Below are 20,164 nucleotides of genomic sequence, written 5' to 3'. Positions count from 1 at the left end.
AGCGCTGGCGCCGGCCAGGTATATTCACGCCTTGCTCCCCCGGGTGTGGACACACAGCCCGTTCCAAGAACCAGGGCAGATCAAACCCCCGCGCACTAGTCGCGTCTCCACGCTGGCGCGGGAGGTGGGTGGGAGGCTTTCCCAGGTGTTTTGGCGGGTTTCCGGACACGTGCGCCTCTCGTCCTCCCCGCTTCCCCGCAGCCTGGGCAAAGCCCACCGCACCAGCTCACGGAGCAGCCGAGCCGCCTGCGACGCTGCTCACCTCCGTCCCCGTAGGTCTCCACGCCGTACCCGTCCTGCAGCCCGTTACTCCAGGTACCCTCGTAGCGAGCGGGGGTGCACAGGCTCTGCCGGACCCCGTAGCGCCCCTTGAAACCATGTGACCACTCCCCCCGGTACATCCACTTGCCCTTCGTCTCCACCCCCAGCCCGTGCCGCTTGCCCTGCGCCCAGTAGCCCTGGTAGGTGTTGCCGCTGGGCCAGGTGTAGCCTCCAGCCACCTCGAAGCCGTGCGACCAGGAGCCCGAGTACTCGCCCTGGCCCTTGGGCCCCGTGCAGATGCCATGCCCGTGCGCCTTGCCCTCCTCCCAGCCGCCGCAGTAGGTGCCGCCATCGTCGAAGTCGAACCTTCCGCCCGTCATTCGGGGGGCAGCCCCGGCGCGCTCCCCGCGGGGGCACGGACGCGGGCAGAGCTGGGCACGGCAGGGTGTAGCTCGGGGATGGGGGCCCGGCGGGCGAGCTCACGACAGCGCCCCGGGCAGCTCGCGCTGCCGCTCGGCTCCAGTCCGACGCCGCCCCCGTCCTCCCCTCTTCTTTCGCCGCCGCCACCGCCGCCTTCCTCCTCCTCCTCCTCCTTCCCCGCCGCCGCCCCGGCCAGCGCCGCGCGCGAGAGGACAGCCCAGGCTCCGGAGCGGACCTTCAGCTGCTCCCGCCCGCCCACGTGAGCCGGGCGCCGCCCCGCGCCCGCCCCTCGTCCCCTCCCCGGGCGCCGAGGCCCGGCCCCGCGGCGCTCCGGCCCCACCCGGCCCTGCCCCCAGCCCCGGGAGCCAAAGCTTCCCCGGCGGGCGGGCGAGCGCGGGGAGCGGTTGGCGCGCGTGTGTTCGCGCAGTGGGATGCCGGTGGGGGGCGAGTGTACCCAGGGACGCGCGAGAATCCCTGCCGGTAGACGAAGGCGCGGCTGCATGTGTGGGGGCACCTCGCGGGCGGCGGAGCCTCCTGTGTTTGTGTTTGGGGTTTATCAAAGTGGTTAAGCTCCTGTAAGTGCGACCACGTGTGCGTTGAGGGAAAACTCCTGTATGCGTGTTTGTCTGCATGGGGTTTGTAGTTGCATTTTTTCGGCATTCCAACTTGTGTACTCTTGCATTTGTCATGCTCAGCTGTCATCGTGAATTAACAGCTCCTAGATAGATGTATGCATGTGATATAAATCTCCGGCAGCCTAGATATAATTGTGCAGAATGTTCTTTTACACCTACCCATTTCTAAGCACATGTGTTTGCATTTATTTAATGAAGATACTGGGCGGGGGGAGCAATGAAATTTGAAAAGGCGCAGACTAAATAGATTAGCTTTTTATTTGTAATAACGAAGAGGATGTTTTTCATCTGTCTTTCCAGGGGTATGAGCTATTTCCTTTCACATCAGAGCCCCTAATGCCTCATTTGTTCTTCTGACAACCTTAGAAATTCTTCAGTCAGGAGCTATGTACCCAACAGGCAGACAGAGAAGTCTTTGAATATTGTGTAAGTATCTGGAATGTACACCTGGTACCTCTACACCGGTATCCACAGTTTACCAAAGTAAATAGAAGATCTCAAGGAGGAATATGGTAAGACAGTGCTTAATCTAAACTTACAAAAAGCCTGTGACCTAAAAAACTGGGGACAGGTGTCAGCTGATCTACTTTCCAGCTACAACACTGCTTTGTTGAATTCACTTTAGGCAAGTCTTTTGAACTTGCAAACCTCTGTGTCACTATCTGCCTAATGGGAAGGACAAGATTTGTTTGACCCTCTCTATGTTAGATAATAACTGAGTATGTTGTGGTATAGTGCAAAACCAAGAATTAGGGATTTGGTAAAAGGCAAGTTGAATAAGTTAGTATTGTCTCTGGTGAAAGCAGGCATTGGTCTCAACCTCACCCTCAAAATATTTATGGGAGACACCTCTCTGTGGTTCATCGCCTGGAGTCTTAGGTTGGCCTCTCAAGGACACTGCTTTGCAGAGTATTCGTGATATTCCTAGGCTGAGAGGCTTTTGGATGACTGGGGGAGCACCAGAGGCTGCCAAAGTTTCTCTCAGTAGGTATTTGATAATCAGATAAAAATGATCTGATGTCAGGGTGTCAGGGTAAGGGAGCAGGAGAAACATAGATTAAACTACACAGGAAAGGAACCGAAATTGACCTTGATTGGCTCTATCTCAGGATTGGAGCTGGCCTTTCCTGCTTATCTGGCTGAAATACTGAAAGAAAAATCTCAGTTTACACAGAACGAAATCACCAAAGAGAATTAGAAACCCTCATCCACGGCACCGCCTGCAGAGTCGCCCGGAATAGTGCTTACCCTAGTGGCCTGGAATAATTACTCGTCTTGCTCAGCATCTTGTCCTGGACTAGGGATTGATTTAGGCCACTGGGAAAACAAGGTCCCAGGACTTTGCAGCTGAGCCATAATTCCATTTCTCTGTTATGGGGTACACCACGATCAGGATCTAGCATAGAGACGCACATTGCCATCTATTGTGGGGTTCTATTTGATGTGAAAAACAGTGTAGTTACTCAGGTCAACATCTTTTTCTTCTTTTTAAACTGTTTTTCTCATGAAGTAACTTTTGTCCTTTTGCCTTTTTATTGTTTAAAAAATAACACGCCCGTTTGTGTTAGAATCCATATATGAACATCTCACGGCTAAGTTTTTGTTTGCAAGCATGGTGGAAACACTTAAAAAAATTTTTTTTTAATGTTTATTTTTGAGAGGGAGAGAGAGAGAGCGTGCGCGCGCACAGTAGGAAAGGGGCAGAGGGAGACACAGAATCTGAAGCAGGCTCCAGTTTCCAAGCTGTCAGCACAGAGCCCAATGTGGGGCTTGAACCCACGAACCGTGCGATCATGACCTGAGCTGAAGTTGGACACTTGACCAACTGAGCCACCCAGGCACCCCAGAAACACTTTAAAAAAAATTTTTTTTAACGTTTATTTATTTTTGAGACAGAGAGAGACAGAGCATGAACGGGGGAGGGGCAGAGAGAGAGGGAGACACAGAATCGGAAGCAGGCTCCAGGCTCTGAGCCATCAGCCCAGAGCCCGACGCGGGGCTCGAACTCACGGACCGCGAGATGGTGACCTGAGCTGAAGTCGGACGCTTAACCGACTGAGTCACCCAGGCGCCCCCAGAAACACTTTTTAAAAAAAACTTTTCCTAATGAGCTCTCATGCAAATGATGGATTTTTCTGAAATAAACTCTCACTGAGCAAGTGTCTGGCTTCTGTGACGGATGTCTACTCCATCTGTGGTGGGTGGACAGAGGATGATGATGCACACATATCTGGATAGAATATGGAGATTAGGGGAAGATAAGAGACAAGGCCATTTGTCTCTTTATCTCTTGCTGTCCGTAATAGATGTCTTCTTTGGAAGGAATCTTCATTAAAAGAGATAATCCACCACCAGATATGTGGTATTCCATTTCAAGTAATTACAATCCTAATCTGAGTCTGCCATTGGCTCTCTTCATGGGAGGAAATTAGTATTGAATTTTTGGTTCAAAATTCAAAAGAACAACTTTGGCACAGTAACCATTTAAGCCATGCTTCCACTTACCTGCTGCCATCACAATGGAATGTTTCCCCAGTCACACTGATGTGTTTGTTAATGTAAGTGTTCAGGTTCAATGGTTGGAGAAGACTGGGAAAGAGAAGCAGAAGGAAGAGGTGCTGACAGTGAGGGCATTGCATATAGTAAGCAGTGGAATAATGTTGCAGTTCACTAGTCGGGGTTAGTAATGTCCTTATTTTCCCTCTCACTCTGAACCTTTGCCCTGGATAAGGGGGAGTTGAATTTAGCTTTAAGAAGGGATTAGTAAGAAGAGAATGTGAATGTTGGTTTGACAGGTGGGATGGGGGAGGCCATCAAAGCCCAGGGGCCAACAACCACTCTAGCAGTTTCTTTTTCTCCATGCTCAAAATTCAACTATTATAGGCTTCTATTCTAAAAAAAAATTTGTAACAAAACGTAAGCCATTTTGAGTGTGAATGTCTAGTGACAACCTGTTGGTGAGGATGTTTTGTTTAGAATTTAATACTTTATGATGAAGATGTGCTTAAAAATGTATTGGGGGACCCCATTTTATTTACATATTGGAATTAATTGTTGAAATTCTTGGTAAATATTTACAAATGACAAAGTCTAATCTGTAGGTGTGTATGGTCTAAAGTGTGTTTGTTGCTTCAACGTGTGTAAAAAAATCACATGCAATTAATTACTGCATTAGGTAAATAAATCAAACTGAGTATCATTATCACATTTGTAATACAGCATTCATAAAAATTTAATGTAGTGTGGAATAGATATAAAAGTTAAGAAATATGGTTATAAGCTCTGCAGACAACTTGATATCAAAAGGGGAAGAAAATTCCAAAATTAATGGTCTTCAAAACTTTGAAGGCAAATACTAAGTGCCAGATGCAGTGCTAAGTTCTTTACATGCATTAATTCATTTAAATCTCATAATAACATAATACCCATGTGATTAATATTAGTGGTATAATTTTTTTTTAACAGAAGAAGAAAATAAAGTTTAAGACATTTATGTGCCTGAGATCATTCTGGGTAGAAATGGTCCAGCTGGGATTCAAACCAGGTCTGTCTGACTCTAGAGGTAGTTCGTTCCCTCTCTCTCTCTAATTTGAGAGAGAGTATGAGAAAGCTGGGGAGAGGGGCAGGGAATGGAGAGAGAGAGAGAGAGAAAGAGAAAGAGAGAGAGAGAGAGAGAGAGAGAGAGAGAGAGAGAATCCCAAACAGGCTCTACACTCAGCATGGAACCTGACGTGGGGCTTGATCTCAGAACCATAAGATTATGTCCTGAGCCAAATGCTCAACTGGCTGAGCCACCCAGGCACCTCAGACATGGTTCTCTTTATTACCATCCTTCACTGGAGCAAGGATTAGAGCTTTCAAATGAGGGAAGGAAGTGGCTGGGTGGAGAGCAGGAAGGGCTGGTGAAGGTGACATTTATTTCTTATATTTGAGACTAGCTGGACAGATGAATGGTGATGCTACTGTATAAAATCAAAGAAGTGGAGGAAAGGGGCACCTGGGTGGCTCAGTGGGTTAAGTGGCTGACTTTGGCTCAGGTTGTGATCTTGCGGTTCATGAGAGCCCCCTCGACATCAGGTTCTGTGCTGACACCTCAGATCCTGGAGCCTGCTTCAGATTCTATGTCTCCCTTGCTCTCTGCCACTCCCCTGCTTGTGCTCTCTCAAAAATAAACAAACATTTAAAGAAATAATAGAGAAATGGAGGAAGAAGAGTAAATTACAGAGGTGGGAAGATAGGTTTGTTAAGGAGAAAAAGATTCAGAAATATATCCCGGGGAGATGTTCAGTAGACAGTTGGGTAATGCAGGTCAAAAACTAGAAATAAATTAGTCAATAAGTAAATAATTCTTAACTTGGCTCCATCTTCTCTAGGTCACTGCCCCATGTTCATCCAGGACTGGTGGCTCATGCCCTCTTCACCCCACACACTGTTCCCTGTCATTGTCCTGAGCAGCTTTGTCCTGCCTCACAGTCCATTGTTTTTCTCAGCATCATGACCTTTATCCTAATGTATCATCAGACATAGTCTGGACCTTACTTTGACTGTGACGTAGGCCAGCTTGAAAGCTGGAAGTTTACAATCCTACTCTTTGACAACACTGTCTGGTCTTTTCCACACACTGAACAAGCCCTTGACTAGCCAGTCTTTACTCCTTTCATGCACTACATATCCTCCTAGCCCTTTTCTACCCTGCCTGAAGGCCCTGGTGAATGATTTCTACCACACTGTGCTTTACGCAGTGATCTCCTGGTGCCTGCCCAATCCCCAATCTCACCCCCTGCTCTTAGGAAGCCCCTTCTGGAGACAATCACATCATGTACTGAATGCCATTGCCATGGCAAATGTCAGTCTTTCCACACACACAGCAGATCTCTTCCCAGGAAGCTTCCAGATGCCTGTCATCTGCTCCCCTCTCAGCCCCAGCTGCTTCCCGTTGAACAGGGGCCTTTCTTTTCCCTCACAGAGGAGAAGGGCTAACTTGGGAACATCTTCCCTCTTTTTCCTCTCTTTGAAACTTAACATTGGTTCTCATTTTCTTCCTTTTCCCACCTACTCTGTCCCAGAGGAAAAGATATCCCTTTTCTTTTCCTTGTTCTGGGTCAATTCCTCCTCTCATTTGAATATGCTGTAATTTCTTTTCTTCTGTCCAACAAACATGCTCATGTGTCCTCCATGTAAAAACAGTCCGAATTTCCTGGTGCACCTCAAGTGCTCTATGTTCGTTCTTCTCGAAACTGCTGACCTCCTTGAAAGTCTATTACATTCGTAAAACATACATATTCAAGTATCATATATGTTCATATATACATTTACGTATCCCAGCTCTCATTCGCAGGCCTCTCGATTTGGGTTCTGTCCTCACGAGTCTAATGAAGCTACTCTCACCATTAGGGACCTCCTAGCTGATAGATGTAATGGCAGCTCTTCAATTTCTATCCCACTAGTGGCAGCTGTGAATTTGATACTTGTGAGCAGTTCTCTCCCTCAGCTTCTGAAAAACCCGCATCTCTCGCCTCTGCTCGCTCTGTACCTCTCCCACCACTTCGGCTGTCTCATCCCCTGTATGTTCTTCTTATCCCTTTCTAGTCTCCTTAATTTTAGGCTGTCTTTTGTGTTCTAAGCATTAGCTTCTTGGTAGCAGAATTTTGTATAATTGCTGGATACTTGTTGGGTTATCTTATCCAACTAGGCAATCCTGCCCTAGGGGCTACGAGTCTAATTTAGAAATAGTCTAATTCAGGTATAAAAACACCAGCTGAGCCTTATTTAAGTCTTAAGGGCAGTGCTTTGGTTTCTTCCCATGACTTGTCCCTTGTGGCTCTCTGCCTGCTCTTCCTAATGGGCAGAGATCCACGTGGACTTAGTGTACATGTCCAATGATAAGGCTTACAAAAGGTTTCAGGAAAGTTCTCACAGTGACAAAGATGAAAACAGACTAAAGGGAGACTTAAAACAGGCAGTAAGCTTGAAGACAGCGTGTGGACTGCAGGTCTGTACCAAAGACCCAGTACCTGAATGAAGCCAAACATAAAATGTATGTGTGTCTGTGTTTATGGGCATATGTGTGCAGATATGTACATGTATATATGAGTAGTGGGTTAGGTTTGGAGACGCAGAGAAGTAGAAGGCTCAGCCCTTGCTCCTAAGGGTATAAAACATCTCTTTAGAGGCAGAAGACCTAAAAAGAAAAGTAATAAAGGGACAAGGAAGGCAACTACAAGCAGCAAATAGATGCCAAGTGTCCTAGGAGCTCAGAGGACAGAGTGATTTTTGTGGGCTACGGAACCTGAAGCTGTTTGTAGGAATCACGTACATATTGCTTCACTCTGTGGGTAAAAAAGAAGGGGCTCTCTTGCAGACATCTATACAGGATGACCTTCTTGCATGAAGAGCTGCCCTACAGAGGGAGGGAGTGAAGGGAACCCACGCCTGCGATGGTGAGCAAGAGGAGGCCTCCTGGAATCTGCAGACATAAGGTGATAAGTTCATTTCTCTTGTGCTACCTGGAAAGTCACAGTGCTTTATTCTGAAAATAGGAAGATGTTGAGGCAACTGGATATTGGAAATAGCACACATTGGGGGTGACAAAGGAATATAAAAACATATTTGGAAGTGCTGGCATTTTTTCGATTTTTACTTAAAATATAGTTAGTTAATACACAGTGTAGTGTTATTGTCCAGTGTACAATATAGTGATTCAACACTTTGTACAACACCCGGTGCTCATGGAAGTGTTGGTATTAAGATGTTAAAAGTTTTGAAAATTGATGAGATAACCCTTTTGTAATGAATTGAATAAAGAAGGGAGGCACACAGTTTGCTGAAGGCACAACTAAAGGTAAGTAGCTGGTAGATGCCTGATAGCTGAAGGAGAGAAAAAAAAAAAATCAATTATTAGGCAGTAAAAAGAAAGGTAAGTTACAATTGGGGAATGAAGAGCTCTGGAATGGAATTTGAAATAATAGCCAATAATAGAAAAGGCTGTCTTCTAACTGAATGACACAGGAGAATGTTTTATCCTTGCCAACTGTTGCTGTCTTGATCCACAGCTCACCTCAACATGCACACTTCGAAGCCTTGTTGGATTCTTCAGGTGCTGACTGTGTTCCAGATAAAGCTTAAATTCCTCTTCCTTTCCTTAAACATGTCCTAGCATTTTTGTCATTGCTGGCGTTTTCCTTATTACTTTCCCATGGCAAGCACTTGGTAAAGCTTACTGAGAAGTAGAAACACTCTATGGGGTGGCCATGGAGAGCAGCACTCAGATCTCCCTTAGAGAGACCCTGCAGTGAGGAGGGTACTTATCAGACAGCCTCTAGCTGGTGCAACTTTGGATCTGCTATGGTGGTCACATCAAGGCCGCATTTTTCCCAGGATGCCCCCTCCAAAACAAAAGGCAAACTGCTGTATCTTATGCCTTCTTATCCAGAAAGGTAGCCCTCTTGGGCCCTGGAAGCAACACAGATCACATTTGCAAACTGCTGCAGCCTATGTGCTGAGTGACACGGAGGAAAGCTACCATCTTGGAGAGAGCTCAGAGCAGGGAAGAGTTTTGCAGAAGGCCCAAGCTGTAATGCAGGCACCCCTGCCTCTTGGGCCATACGATCAGGCAGATCCTTTCGTGTTGGTGTTTGGTGTCAGTGGTGAGAAAAGATACAGTAGGGAGATCATGGCAAGCCCCAGTGGAAGAATCACAATGCAGGTCCGTGGGGGATCTGAGGCAGGGCTATATCATCTGCAAAAGAGAATTGTCTATCTTTCTTTAAAAAAAAAAGTTTATTTATTTTGGGGGGAGAGGGGCAGAGGGAGAGAGAAAATCATAAGCAGGCTCCATGCCGTCAGCACAGAGCCCAACACGGGGCTTGATCTCACGAACCTTGAGATCACCTGACCCGAAATCAAGAGCTGGACACTTAACTGATGAGCCACCTAAGAGCCCCTAGAATTGTTTATCTTTTGAGAAACAGTTCCTGGTAAGTTGCTTGACCTTGGTAGAAAAGGAATGCTTGACCATAGGACACCAAGGGACCAGTCATCTAGAATTTCCCATTATAAACTGGGTCTTGTGGAGCCTGCCAAAACAAAAATCAGAAGAGGTCAAAATAGTATACTGTAAGTTGGATACAGTATGTACAGAATCAAGCTGAGTGGAAGCAGGGGGCATGAGTAAGTTACCAGAACAGGTTGCCCAGACCCCCATATCTGTAGTGTTGCACTAGGACCCCTTCCCTAACTCTCACCTGTGGGAAGATTGGGGTTCTATACAACTAGCTGAAAAAGGAAGAAAAGCCTGCACTTGGTTTATAGATGGACAGGCTCAGTATGCGGGTGAAGCTGAAAATGAATGGAGGCTGCACTCAGGAGTGGTCTTGAAAGTCTCTAGAGAGGGAGAATCTTTCAGAGGGGCAGAGTTGTGAGTGGTAAACCTGGTCATCTGTTTTGTGTGGAAGGAAAAGTGGTCTGAGGTAGGAATGCATGTAGACTTCTAGGTAATGGCCAACAGCCTGGGCATCTAGTCAGAGGCCTGGAAGGAAAGAGACTGGAAGATTGGAGACATGGAAGTTTAGGGTAGAGACGTGGGAATGAACACATGGGAATAGACAGGAAATGTAAAGAGTTTTGTGTTGCATGCCAATGCCTTCCATGGGAGAAGCACTGAAAACCCAAGCAGACAAAAGTACTCAGCCAGTTGATGTCAGCCCTCTTCCTTGTCAACCACCCCAGATCTGGAACAAGGGACATATGAATTTAGTGGCCTCAGTGGCAGAGATGGAGGTTATACATGGGCCCGCCAAGAAGGACTCAGGCTTATCAAGGCCAATTTAGCTACTTCTGCCTCTGAATGTCCAACCTGTCAGCAACAGAGACTAGTTCTTGAGAATACCAATAATTTGCTTGGTGCCGAGTTGACTATATATTGAGCCCCTTCCAGCCTGGAAGAGCCAGTGGTTTATCCTCTCTAGGGAGAGACTCTCTCAACCAGTATCACCACTAGCCAGGAACTTATAGAATACCTGATCACAGGCATGGAATTTCGCACGTCACGAGTGACCAGGGGACCTACTTCAGAGTGAACGAGATCCTAAAATGAGCCGTGACCATGGGATCCATTGGTCTTACTACATGCTGCATTACATATTAGATACTGCATACCTCTATTGTCTATGAGGAGCTAGCCTCACAGAGTGATGGAATGGTCTAAAGGCACAGCTCAAGTTCCAGTTTGCTGGTAGTGATCTGCAAAGGTGGAGTGGTGCCCTTCAGGATGCAGTATATTCACTAAATCAGCTTCTGTGTAGCACTATGCTCAGTAGGAAGAACCCATAGGCCTGGGAACTAAGAGGTGGAAGCAAGTGTACCTCACTCAACCTCATGTCCAATGACCTGTTCATGGTCTTTTTTCTTCCTGTCCCTGTAAGTCTGGGCTTTGCAGGGTGTCTAGTAGGGAAGTACTTTTGTAAGAGGACAAAATGAGAGTCCTGTTTAACTGCAAGTTTTGAGGAGGAAGAGGCTTTTCTATAATGGGGACAGTAGGGAAGATATGTGGAACACAGGTGGTCCATTGGGTGCTTTCTGGTACTCCACTGACCCTTTATGACTATGGATGCACACATTCAGCATCCCAGGTATGAGAAAGGCATGGTTTACCAAGATTCAGACCCTCTAGGAATGAAAGTTTAGGTCACACCACCAGGTAAACCACTAGAACCTGCCGCTAAGGTAGGTGAGGGGAATTTAGAATGGTTAGAGGAAAGGGAGAAGATAATCATTCACAGCCCCAAGACCTACTACAGTCTACTGCTACTGTGGACCTACTACAGGGCTCCTATTTGTCCCATTAACTCCCCTTTTCTAAGCTTTCCCTTAAGAAGAGAGCTCCCTAGGGGCGCCTGGGTGGCTCAGTCAGTTAAGTGACTCTTGATTTCTGCTCAGGTCATGATCTTTGAGGGTCGGTTGTGAGATCGAGCCCTGCGTCAGGCTCTGCACTGAGAGAACGGAGCCTGCTTGGGATTCTTTCTCTCCCTCTTTCTCTGCGCCTCCCCTAATTGCGTGTGCGCTCTCTCTGTCTTGCTCTCTCCCTCTCAAAAATAAACATTTTTTTGAAAAAAAGAATAAAGTTCTCTATGAAATGATATGGAAAACTCCCTAAGATCTATTAAATGCAAAAAACAAGGTACAGTATAGTGTGTGTAACATGGCTGTATTTTTATTTGTATGTATGTAAAAACCTGTAAAGATACAGAGAAAAATAAAGGGAAGCGGGTGGCCGTGCTCCCTGAAGAGCATTTTGATTTGCTTTTAATTTGAACCTTGAAATTGTACTACCTATTGATAATTGTAATCAATTTTGCATCTTAGCATGTTATTTTAAAAGTCAGTACTTTATACATGATTGCATAGACTGCTTGCTGGTTGGCATATGACACAGTAATGTGTATAGTAGTGAGTGGACCTAATGAATTTTATGACCCTCAAAAACAGCGTCCCAAATGGAAAAAGACTGGGTAGTCCAGATGGCATGAGTGATTTCTGACTCACCAATTGATTGAATAATTCATAGGTTGTCTGCCTGGCTGTGGCAGAGTGGACATTTAGAAACCTCCAGCTGTATACTGGTGTATCATTCCTGCTGTGTTTGCTGGTCTGAAAAGTTTTCTACTTCTAGGAGGAAGTAGGCACCACCGTGTTTTTTCTTCTGTGTTACAGCCTAGGCTAAATTATGCCTCATTTCCATACCTCAGATCCATATGAAATATTCCTTTAGGACTGATACTTCATCAAAGTGCAGGTTCGAATCTCTTGGTGAACATTTTCAAAAGATGCTTGTTCAGGTTCCCCCCTCCCCTAGCAAAATCTCATCACATACATTCTGAGAGCATCCCCATGATCCTAATGTATTTCCCTGATGAAGAATCACTTATGTAGGGCAATTTCCAAAACTCCCCTCATGACAATCACCAGGGGTTACTTGTGAAATAATACACATGCCCAAGTGTCTCCCATGGTGAATTCTGATTTAGTGGGTTTCAGTTGGGGCTCAGGAATCAGAGTGTTCTTCAGGGAAACACTGTAGGGCAGGCAGTCCCTCCATGTGGACTACCGTATAGTCCATAAATTGATAAAACAAATTCAATGTTGCCTGACACCAGTGATCCTAATATAAGTTCATCTTTCTTGCATGGATTCTCTTTCAGAATGCTTTGATATTACAAATAATATTCTCCCATCATTTTAAAAGCAAAATTCAAAAGTACTATGTAAAAGCCTGTCTCCTGAGGATAAATGCACAGCAGACAGTGAATACTTACAAAACAAAACAAGCCATTAATGGGGTGGCCTTGCAATCTAGACCTTAACAAAAATCTGATAACTCTAGACCAAATCAGTTGGTGGCCAGGGACAATCTCCATTCGTTTCCCTAACATCTCTGGATCATTGACTCAGGGAGTTATGCTATCTTTAGTGATCACTGGCTTTGAGAGGACTGTCTTCTTCATCCATCTTGAAGCAGCAGGGCACAGAGTCTGGGCTAAGATGGGAAGACCTGAGGGTTACCACACAGCAAAGGACCTCGAGCCCCAGCTCCTGAGGTTTCCAGACAGTTTAGAATTACCTGGCAAGTGCCATGTGGCCTTGGACTAGCTGGGCACTGTGGCAACTGGGCACACTGGCCTGCCCCCTGCTACTGATTATTGGTACCTGGATTAGCTGGGTTTTCTGTCACTCTTGGGAGTTTAGAGCAGTGTTGAGATAGGAGGGGCTTAGGGTTAAACACATGGGAAGAAAATGTGTCCAAATGAACCTGGGACCACGTCTTCTAGATTTAAAAAAAATAATTATATCTGTTAAGTGAAAAAAAAGTCTATTATGAGCAAATGGTTTAGAGAAGACTGAATCATACATAAGAGCCATTCTGCCCAATCGCTAACTGAATTTTACTAAAAAAAATCTGTAGTCTTTATAGTCAGTTTCACACTGGCTATAATGTGTATATTTTTTCTTTGATTAGAGTCTCAGGGGGCTGGCTGTATGCAAGGGCGGTTTTAGTTTGTGGTTCTTTTTTACCTCCAAGGCCAAAATTTATCATTTTCCTCAAAATTTATCATTCTTTAGATTGTCCCATGTTAATGTCATCATTATTTAAAAGACATTAAAGTGTTTTCAGTTACTTTACTCCTGTGAATGTAGTCTTCAGGTTTTCCTTCTGTTCATTTGCTATATATATGTTATATGTATATCATATAGTATATATACTGTATATATAATATATATTATGTAATATATATTTAATTACATGTAATAATCATGTAATGTACAGTCCACTGAGGGGGGTGTGGATAGATAGTAAGTTAATATATCATTGAAAATCGCTGTAATATAGAAGAAAAAGTAATGCTATGGAAAGGAATGTCAAGCAATACTTTCATTTAGATTGCAGGGTCAGGAAAGGCCTCCCCACCCATCTACCCATCCATCATACCAATAGATACTGCTCAGATGCTTCTCTAACAAAGTGACATTTAAGCTAAGCTCTGAAGAACGAGTAGGAAATAGCCTGGAAAATACATAGGAGATCAGCTGGAGAAGAGGAAATAACTGTGAGGTAGAACAGAGCTTGGCACATAGAAGGAACTGAAGTGGGAAAATATGCTGAGGCTCACTGAGCAAAGGAGAGGATCTTGGTGAGAGATGATAGTGGGGAGGGAGGCAGGAATGAGGGCATATTTGTGATCTTATTCTAAGAGGTCAGTAAGAAATGACGACTGTTTTGTCACTTATGCCATAGTTGGAGGTAAGGCAGAGAAAAAAAAAGAGGAAGAAGGGTAGTGCTGGAAAGAAAAATACGAAATTAGTGCTAAATGCCAACCTCTCCTTGTTCATTCTGATACACCCTGAAGCAAGATGTGACCCCCTCTTCTAGAGAACGGTGTTTTTCAATCTTGAGAGATGTACAAATAGCTTTTGAAGGAAAAAAAAATTTATCCAGATCTTCTTCCCATGGTGGTTTAAATAATTTTATTTTTATTTGAATGTGTGATCATTGCATATGTATACTTAAATATGTAAACCACAAAGTATACTTCTGTATGCTTAGTTTATTTACAACATAAAACAACATAAGTTGAAAGCGATACTGAAATTAACAACCTGAATTTAATGTGACAGGTGATGTTTTGATGAATTGAAACTAATGCTTACATTTTAAAAAATTATAGCCATGCCCACAGAGACATAGCTTCTCCTGATTCAGCACATGGTGATGCCTTTGAGGACTCCTGTATGGGATCTATTAGGAAGCCTTTCTTTGTACGGTGTACTGGCATGCCATTTGACTATTGCTTGGTAGAAGTGTATCATTTACAACTAGGTCTGCCTCTCTTCTCATTAGTCATAAACAAAGTAGAAAGACTCAGTGCCAAAGTTAGCCTAAAGGTTAATACAAGATCAGCAACAGTCCGTGGAGATGGAAAAATCTGGAATTACTAGACCCCTTAGAATACATGGGTTAACTCCCACGGGCATGTAGACTTCTGTTTGGAAGACAGTTCTATATGAGAGTGGGTTATTCCCAGAGTCTTCCTAGAGGAAACTATTCCTTCTCACAGAGCCATGGGGACAGGATGAATTATTTCTTTTAACAGTCTCCAAAGGGATCTTTGGAATCCAAGGTTTGGTGGAGTCAAGAGGGATCATTAAGTTTTGAGCCTAAGGAGAGACCAACTGGGGTGTTGTCAACAAGTGCCCGTGGTTCCTGTTTACGGCAAGGAAGACAAGATCAGAAAGAGGCAATCCAGAGGTCTCTGCCTCCCTGGCCTTGTGGGTGAAAAGGCTTCTAGCACTAGCTTCCCAAGTCAGGTACACAAACCCATCCATTGGAGTGTGGGAAGAAAATATTAAGGGTCCTGGGAAAGCTTAGCTCTGCCCTCAGGCACATAAAGAACAGCTTTCAAAGAAATGTGAGTGGGGACTCTGTAAAACTGAGCACTCAACAGTTTGTATAATTTTCCAAATGCAAAGAAGAGCCGGTAAAATAAATGTGCATTTCCTGACAAGGCAGAAGATGATGTAGTAGTAAATTGATCAGGTTAATACAGGTGGAATGTCAACTAAAGTTTACTGTTGGAAGTTGTCACAAGTCTTCCCATCCATCAGCAGTGGGGTAGATGACACAAGGGCAGGGACTGGATGGAAGATGTGGTTGAATTCCAGACGATTAGTTAGAGCCAAGATTGAGTCCGCGCTGGGGAGGGGAGACCACCACACGCTGACTACGCCTGGCCATGCTGGAGGGACCGGCCATGCATGACCTCAGACATAAGCCCTCCAGCACATGCAGCAAGGCCAGAGCTCAAGTTCCAAAGATCCACCTGGGCAAGATACCTCAGGGAGGCCAGTGAGGACAAGAGGCTGATTGTCAAGTCAGATGTCCCTTTTCTTGAGGTCGGGTGAAAACTAAGGCACCAGAACACTAGACCCATTCCCCGCCCCCACGCGCCCCACCAGAGAGAGGGATAATGGAGAATGAGTATTTACCTCAGAGAGACTTGTATTATATGGCAGGTGCCTGAATTACCAGGAAAGGGACAAAATTAAGAGGAAATGGGTGGAAATGGGTCTCTTATTTAGTTATTCCACCATCAGTGGAAATGAATGCAGAAATATGCAACTGAAAAGAGGGAGTAAAGACAAAAACATAAATCAGGGCACAAAAGGCTGCATATGTGATATATATTTATATCACTTTAACACTAAGAATCAGGCCTTGTTTTAAGGGCCTCTATTTAAATTGTTCTGTAATTTATGGACTGTCCAGGTGAAAATTATCCAAGTGCCAGCTGATAGTACACTTTAAATACTACCCTGGACATTGAAAAGGTATTTCCCCGGCTGGCAGCCAGAAACATCAGAATCTGGAGCACAACTCCTGCGTATTGTCATTTTAAGAGGCCCAGACGGAAGGAGAACCACAATGTGCTAGAGTGAGGTTAAATTTCTCTGCCCTAAAATGAAAAAACAAGGCTTCCGTTCTCAGCCTTTTAATCTTCCTGTGTTTCCATATAGTTTTCTCATTTAATTCTTACAACCACCCCTAAGGGGCTACTATTATCATCCTGACTTTTATAGAGGAAATGGAAGCTTAAAGAGGTCCCCCAGCGGGGCCTTGATTGAGCAGGGCTTCAAACCCAGGTGGCTGGTTCCTAGCCCACACAGGCACACATGTCACCCCTGCACCCCACTGCTTCCCCCACGCTTTCTGCTTCTGTGTCCATTACCAATGTGATTTGTGTCAGGGCAATTGAAACCTAAAGAGTCCTGTTAGCAAAGCTAGAGACGTGGTTGTTGCCAAGTGCAGATGATCAGCCAAGGTGAGCACTAACGTGGACGGATTATGAGCTTTGCTGAAGACCTGACGGACTGGGAAATGACTAGAGGCCAGTGGTAAAGTCAGAGCCACTCACTTCTGGTGCATGGGGTAATGCATGTGGTAATTAGTTATTTATGTGTCCACGTTCTTCATTTAGAAAATCTGTATATAGTTACTTTCCAGGAGCTGTCACCTGTGCCCTGTATCATTGTATCCTTAATAGGAATTTCTGCGGCTTGTCATTTGGTCCCTTCCATGTCCCAAGAGGGGAGTGTCTTAGTAACGAGGAGTGAAGGGATGGAACCAAGTGAGGTCTTCAAGTGCTCTGGTAACATTTGGACATTCCCAACAGACAGCAGTGGAAAACTCAACATTTGCCAAATTTCCAAATTGTGTTTATCAGTCAGGTTTCCCTCCATCCCCGCCCCCACCCCCCCACTCCGGCTTTGCAAAGTTTTCTTTCCTGAGCAAAGTTACCACCAACAGCAGTTTATGATAACAGTGAGATGCAAACGGTACACATGTAAAACTTAGGACTACAGAATTTAAAGCTTTTAAAGCCATAGCGTTAAAGCAAATAGACTGGGAATACTTAAGAACTTCTCATTATAACTCTCCTCCTGATAGAGTCTATTTGTATCCCTGGTTTTAGCCTTAGCAGACTTGGAGGGAGTGGTGAAAGATGAACGGGCAGTGCTCAGCCACAAGGGGAGAAAAACGTCATCCAGGCCCCAGAATAGCAACAGCAATAAATATGGTCATGTCGCTCTTCTGCTGAGGCCGAAACGACAGACAGGATCACATTTGCAGCACCAAGCAGGCCTCCTGGCGATGGGGGGCTGGCTCAGGAGTTGGGAGGAGACATGTACAAAAGCTGATGCTGACTGAGAGGCTTGATTTTGGAGCTGTGATTTAGCACACGACATGAGAGGGCACAGAACCCACCACAGAGCTAGACGGGGCCCTGCAGCCTTCTGGCCCCAGGGGACTAAGTTCTAAATCAGCTTTTAGGACAGCTGGCTCAGGACTCTTGAGAGCTGAGCCGTGAACTTCCTTGCACGTCTGCCTGAGAACTTGCTGTTATCTGCAGCTGCCACAGCCATCAAGGCACCTGTGTAACGAGGAAGGTGAAAAAGAGGGCTCTTGTTGGTCATCAGTTATTTGAGGAGGGCCCATCGGATTTCAGCTACCTCATTGTACGGAATCAGCACCTTTGCTCTGGGAAAGTCTGGGAGGAAGGGGCGTCTCCCTCCCTCTAAAGCTACTCAAGTCTCCTATCCAGACCAAGTTTCTGGGCTCTCGACATTTCTGGGACTCATGGCGCTTCATCTTCATTTGTCCCACTTCGTGTGTATTTCAGTGTCATATACTGTATGGTCATTTCTCCGAGTGCTTGTGATCTTACTATCTTCATATCGTTTTGCCACTTGGAATTGGCAAAACTGGGCTTTTCGGTTGCAGAACTTGCATGGAACACTAGTCTTTTAGGCTGAAAAGTTGACATACGCATCTTTTTGGAACCCAAAGTATCACCTGAATTTGACCAGTTTTTTTTTTCTTTCTATTAAACTGCCATGCCCTAAAAGGATGTCATTCCTTCTAAAGCCAAGCTCCTTTTCTCTGTGAGGCTCACTGGTCTCCCCAACCAGTCCCCAATGTCACTTAGGGAGTTGTTGTAAACAGGTTCGTTGTGGTCACGTCACCCATTTCTCTCACGCAGCTTTAACAAGTACAGATTCAATTCCATGCTGTCATTCATCTCAGTTATATGCTTAGGATTTAAATTAATCTTTTCTCTGTGAACCAGAATATTGCTTTTATCTGAAAAAAAAAAGGCATGTAAAAATTAAAGCAAATGCTGCTTTAGACTTTGCTATCTCCATGTAAGATTCCGCACTTTATTCTATTGTCACTATTATCTTATTCTTCTTTAGGATCTTGTTAAGATCAACAAGATAAATGAAGTCGTTTCTGTAGCATTAGCTGTTATGTTTGTTCTCCCAGCATCCCTGGTGACATTGGGTGGTTAAGAAGAAAGTCATTCCATTGTGTTGGAGTTGGTGCCAAAGGAACATAGACGACTATTTGGTGCCCAGGATACGCTGCTGCCCAGAACCTTATCTTGTCCTATTTATACATTAACAAAGCAAAATCTTACTTAGAGCAATCCTTGCAACATTAGCATTTTCTTTCTTTAAAGCTTATGTCTCTGAGTTTTTATGCCATTTTTCTCATGTGGCCAGAGACAGTGTAGGCATAAATTAACTTCACTTATTATTTAGTGACTGAAAGAACACAAAAGGGAGGGTATTGGAAAAATAAATTCCAATGTATTATTGAATATTCTAATTTGAATTACAAAGATAAGCGCTGAATGATCTTACATCCCTGGAAAGATTCCTTTAAACATAAAAAGAGAATGATAAGGTGTTTGGGAAGGCTACCTGAGGCACTTATTGGGAAATGGGGAGAAAAAGTCACTTTCCACTGAGAGAATGGCATTCTGCCATGAAAGGGTAAACAGTACACAAGCACATTGTAAATTGGTAAGAAAACTCTTAACTTTAGGAAAGATAACTAGTACAAAGCTGTAATTTCAGAGCCAAGCTGTAAGTATCTTGTAGGGAATATGCTTTTTTCTAAGACTGTGTCTGAGTATCCTAGAGGCTTTTAGAGCTACAAACATTTATAAATAGACCTTTTTATTATTGTCATTAATGAAAGAAACATTAGTGATATTATCCAAATACTAGTTAAGCACACTGGGAAGCGACTCCTTTTTTTCTCCTTGACCTCTCTTACCTTCATATTATAATTGACGTTTGCCTAATATGATTAATACAATCATCAAAATGTTCTTCTAGTGATCTACTCCAGTGGCTAGCATCAAGTCTAGAAATGAACTTGTGTAGATCTATGCGTAGTACCTAAGTATTTTATTGTTATTTCTTTCATTGGAAATATTTAATTTCCACCTAATGCTGATGTTTTAATATGTATTTGTGAAGTGTAAATAGCTAAAATTTACATGAAATTATTAGAGAGAATTGCCAAAAATGAAGTTCCAAGTTTCAGCCAATGTGGCAGCGAAACTCCTCTGACTGGAGAGGTAACATTTACCCAGCGTGTTAAAAAAATACCGGTTACTTTTACCATCCTATCACTATTCTAATTCTTATATATCCTATGCAAAAAATTGTGTTAAATACTTAACATTTTATAAGTCACAATTAATCCTCAATCTATCCCAATGAAAGTGATATGATTGTTTTTCCTGGTTTATAAGTGAGGAAGCTATGCCCATGATCACATAGCTGGTGAGCGGTGGAGCAAGGATTTGTTTCCTGCTCTGACTTTAGAGTCCGAGCTCTTAACTGCTATGCTGTGATCTGCAGTGGGGGGTGGCACTAAATTAAAGTGGACAAGTTACACAGTGAAGTATAACTGCAGGCACCACACCCATACAATGAGAGGATCC

General features: G+C 44.4%; 2 protein-coding genes across 8 annotated transcripts in view; one reads left to right on the top strand and one right to left on the bottom strand.

Annotated features, from left to right (window-relative positions):
- Positions 1-850, bottom strand: part of JPH1 (junctophilin 1) — an 83,560-nt gene extending 82,710 nt beyond the window's left edge. For all 3 annotated transcript variants that reach the window (XM_053208713.1, XM_053208715.1, XM_053208714.1), the window contains exon 1: positions 263-850. In XM_053208713.1, coding sequence (XP_053064688.1) covers positions 263-641 — 379 coding nt within the window. In that variant the 5' untranslated portion in view covers positions 642-850. The remainder of the gene's footprint in view (positions 1-262) is intronic.
- A 176-nt stretch (positions 851-1,026) lies between these two features.
- The window catches only part of GDAP1 (ganglioside induced differentiation associated protein 1), a 46,227-nt gene continuing 27,089 nt past the window's right edge, over positions 1,027-20,164 (top strand). For 2 of the 5 annotated variants that reach the window (XM_027064358.2, XM_053208717.1), the window contains exon 1: positions 5,002-7,795. Coding sequence is in view for 3 of the 5 variants with exons in the window: in XM_027064356.2 (XP_026920157.1) it covers positions 7,754-7,795 (42 nt within the window). In the remaining 2 variants the exon portion in view is untranslated. Of the gene's footprint in view, positions 1,257-1,616; positions 1,829-3,421; positions 4,861-5,001; positions 7,796-20,164 lie in introns of those variants that run through there. The other 3 variants (XM_027064356.2, XM_027064355.2, XM_053208716.1) reach the window with 3 other exon arrangements.

This window comes from Acinonyx jubatus, chromosome F2 (genome assembly GCF_027475565.1).
Source record: "Acinonyx jubatus isolate Ajub_Pintada_27869175 chromosome F2, VMU_Ajub_asm_v1.0, whole genome shotgun sequence".
Taxonomy (NCBI): domain Eukaryota; kingdom Metazoa; phylum Chordata; class Mammalia; order Carnivora; family Felidae; genus Acinonyx; species Acinonyx jubatus.
This window is presented reverse-complemented; position numbering and strand designations above follow the sequence as displayed.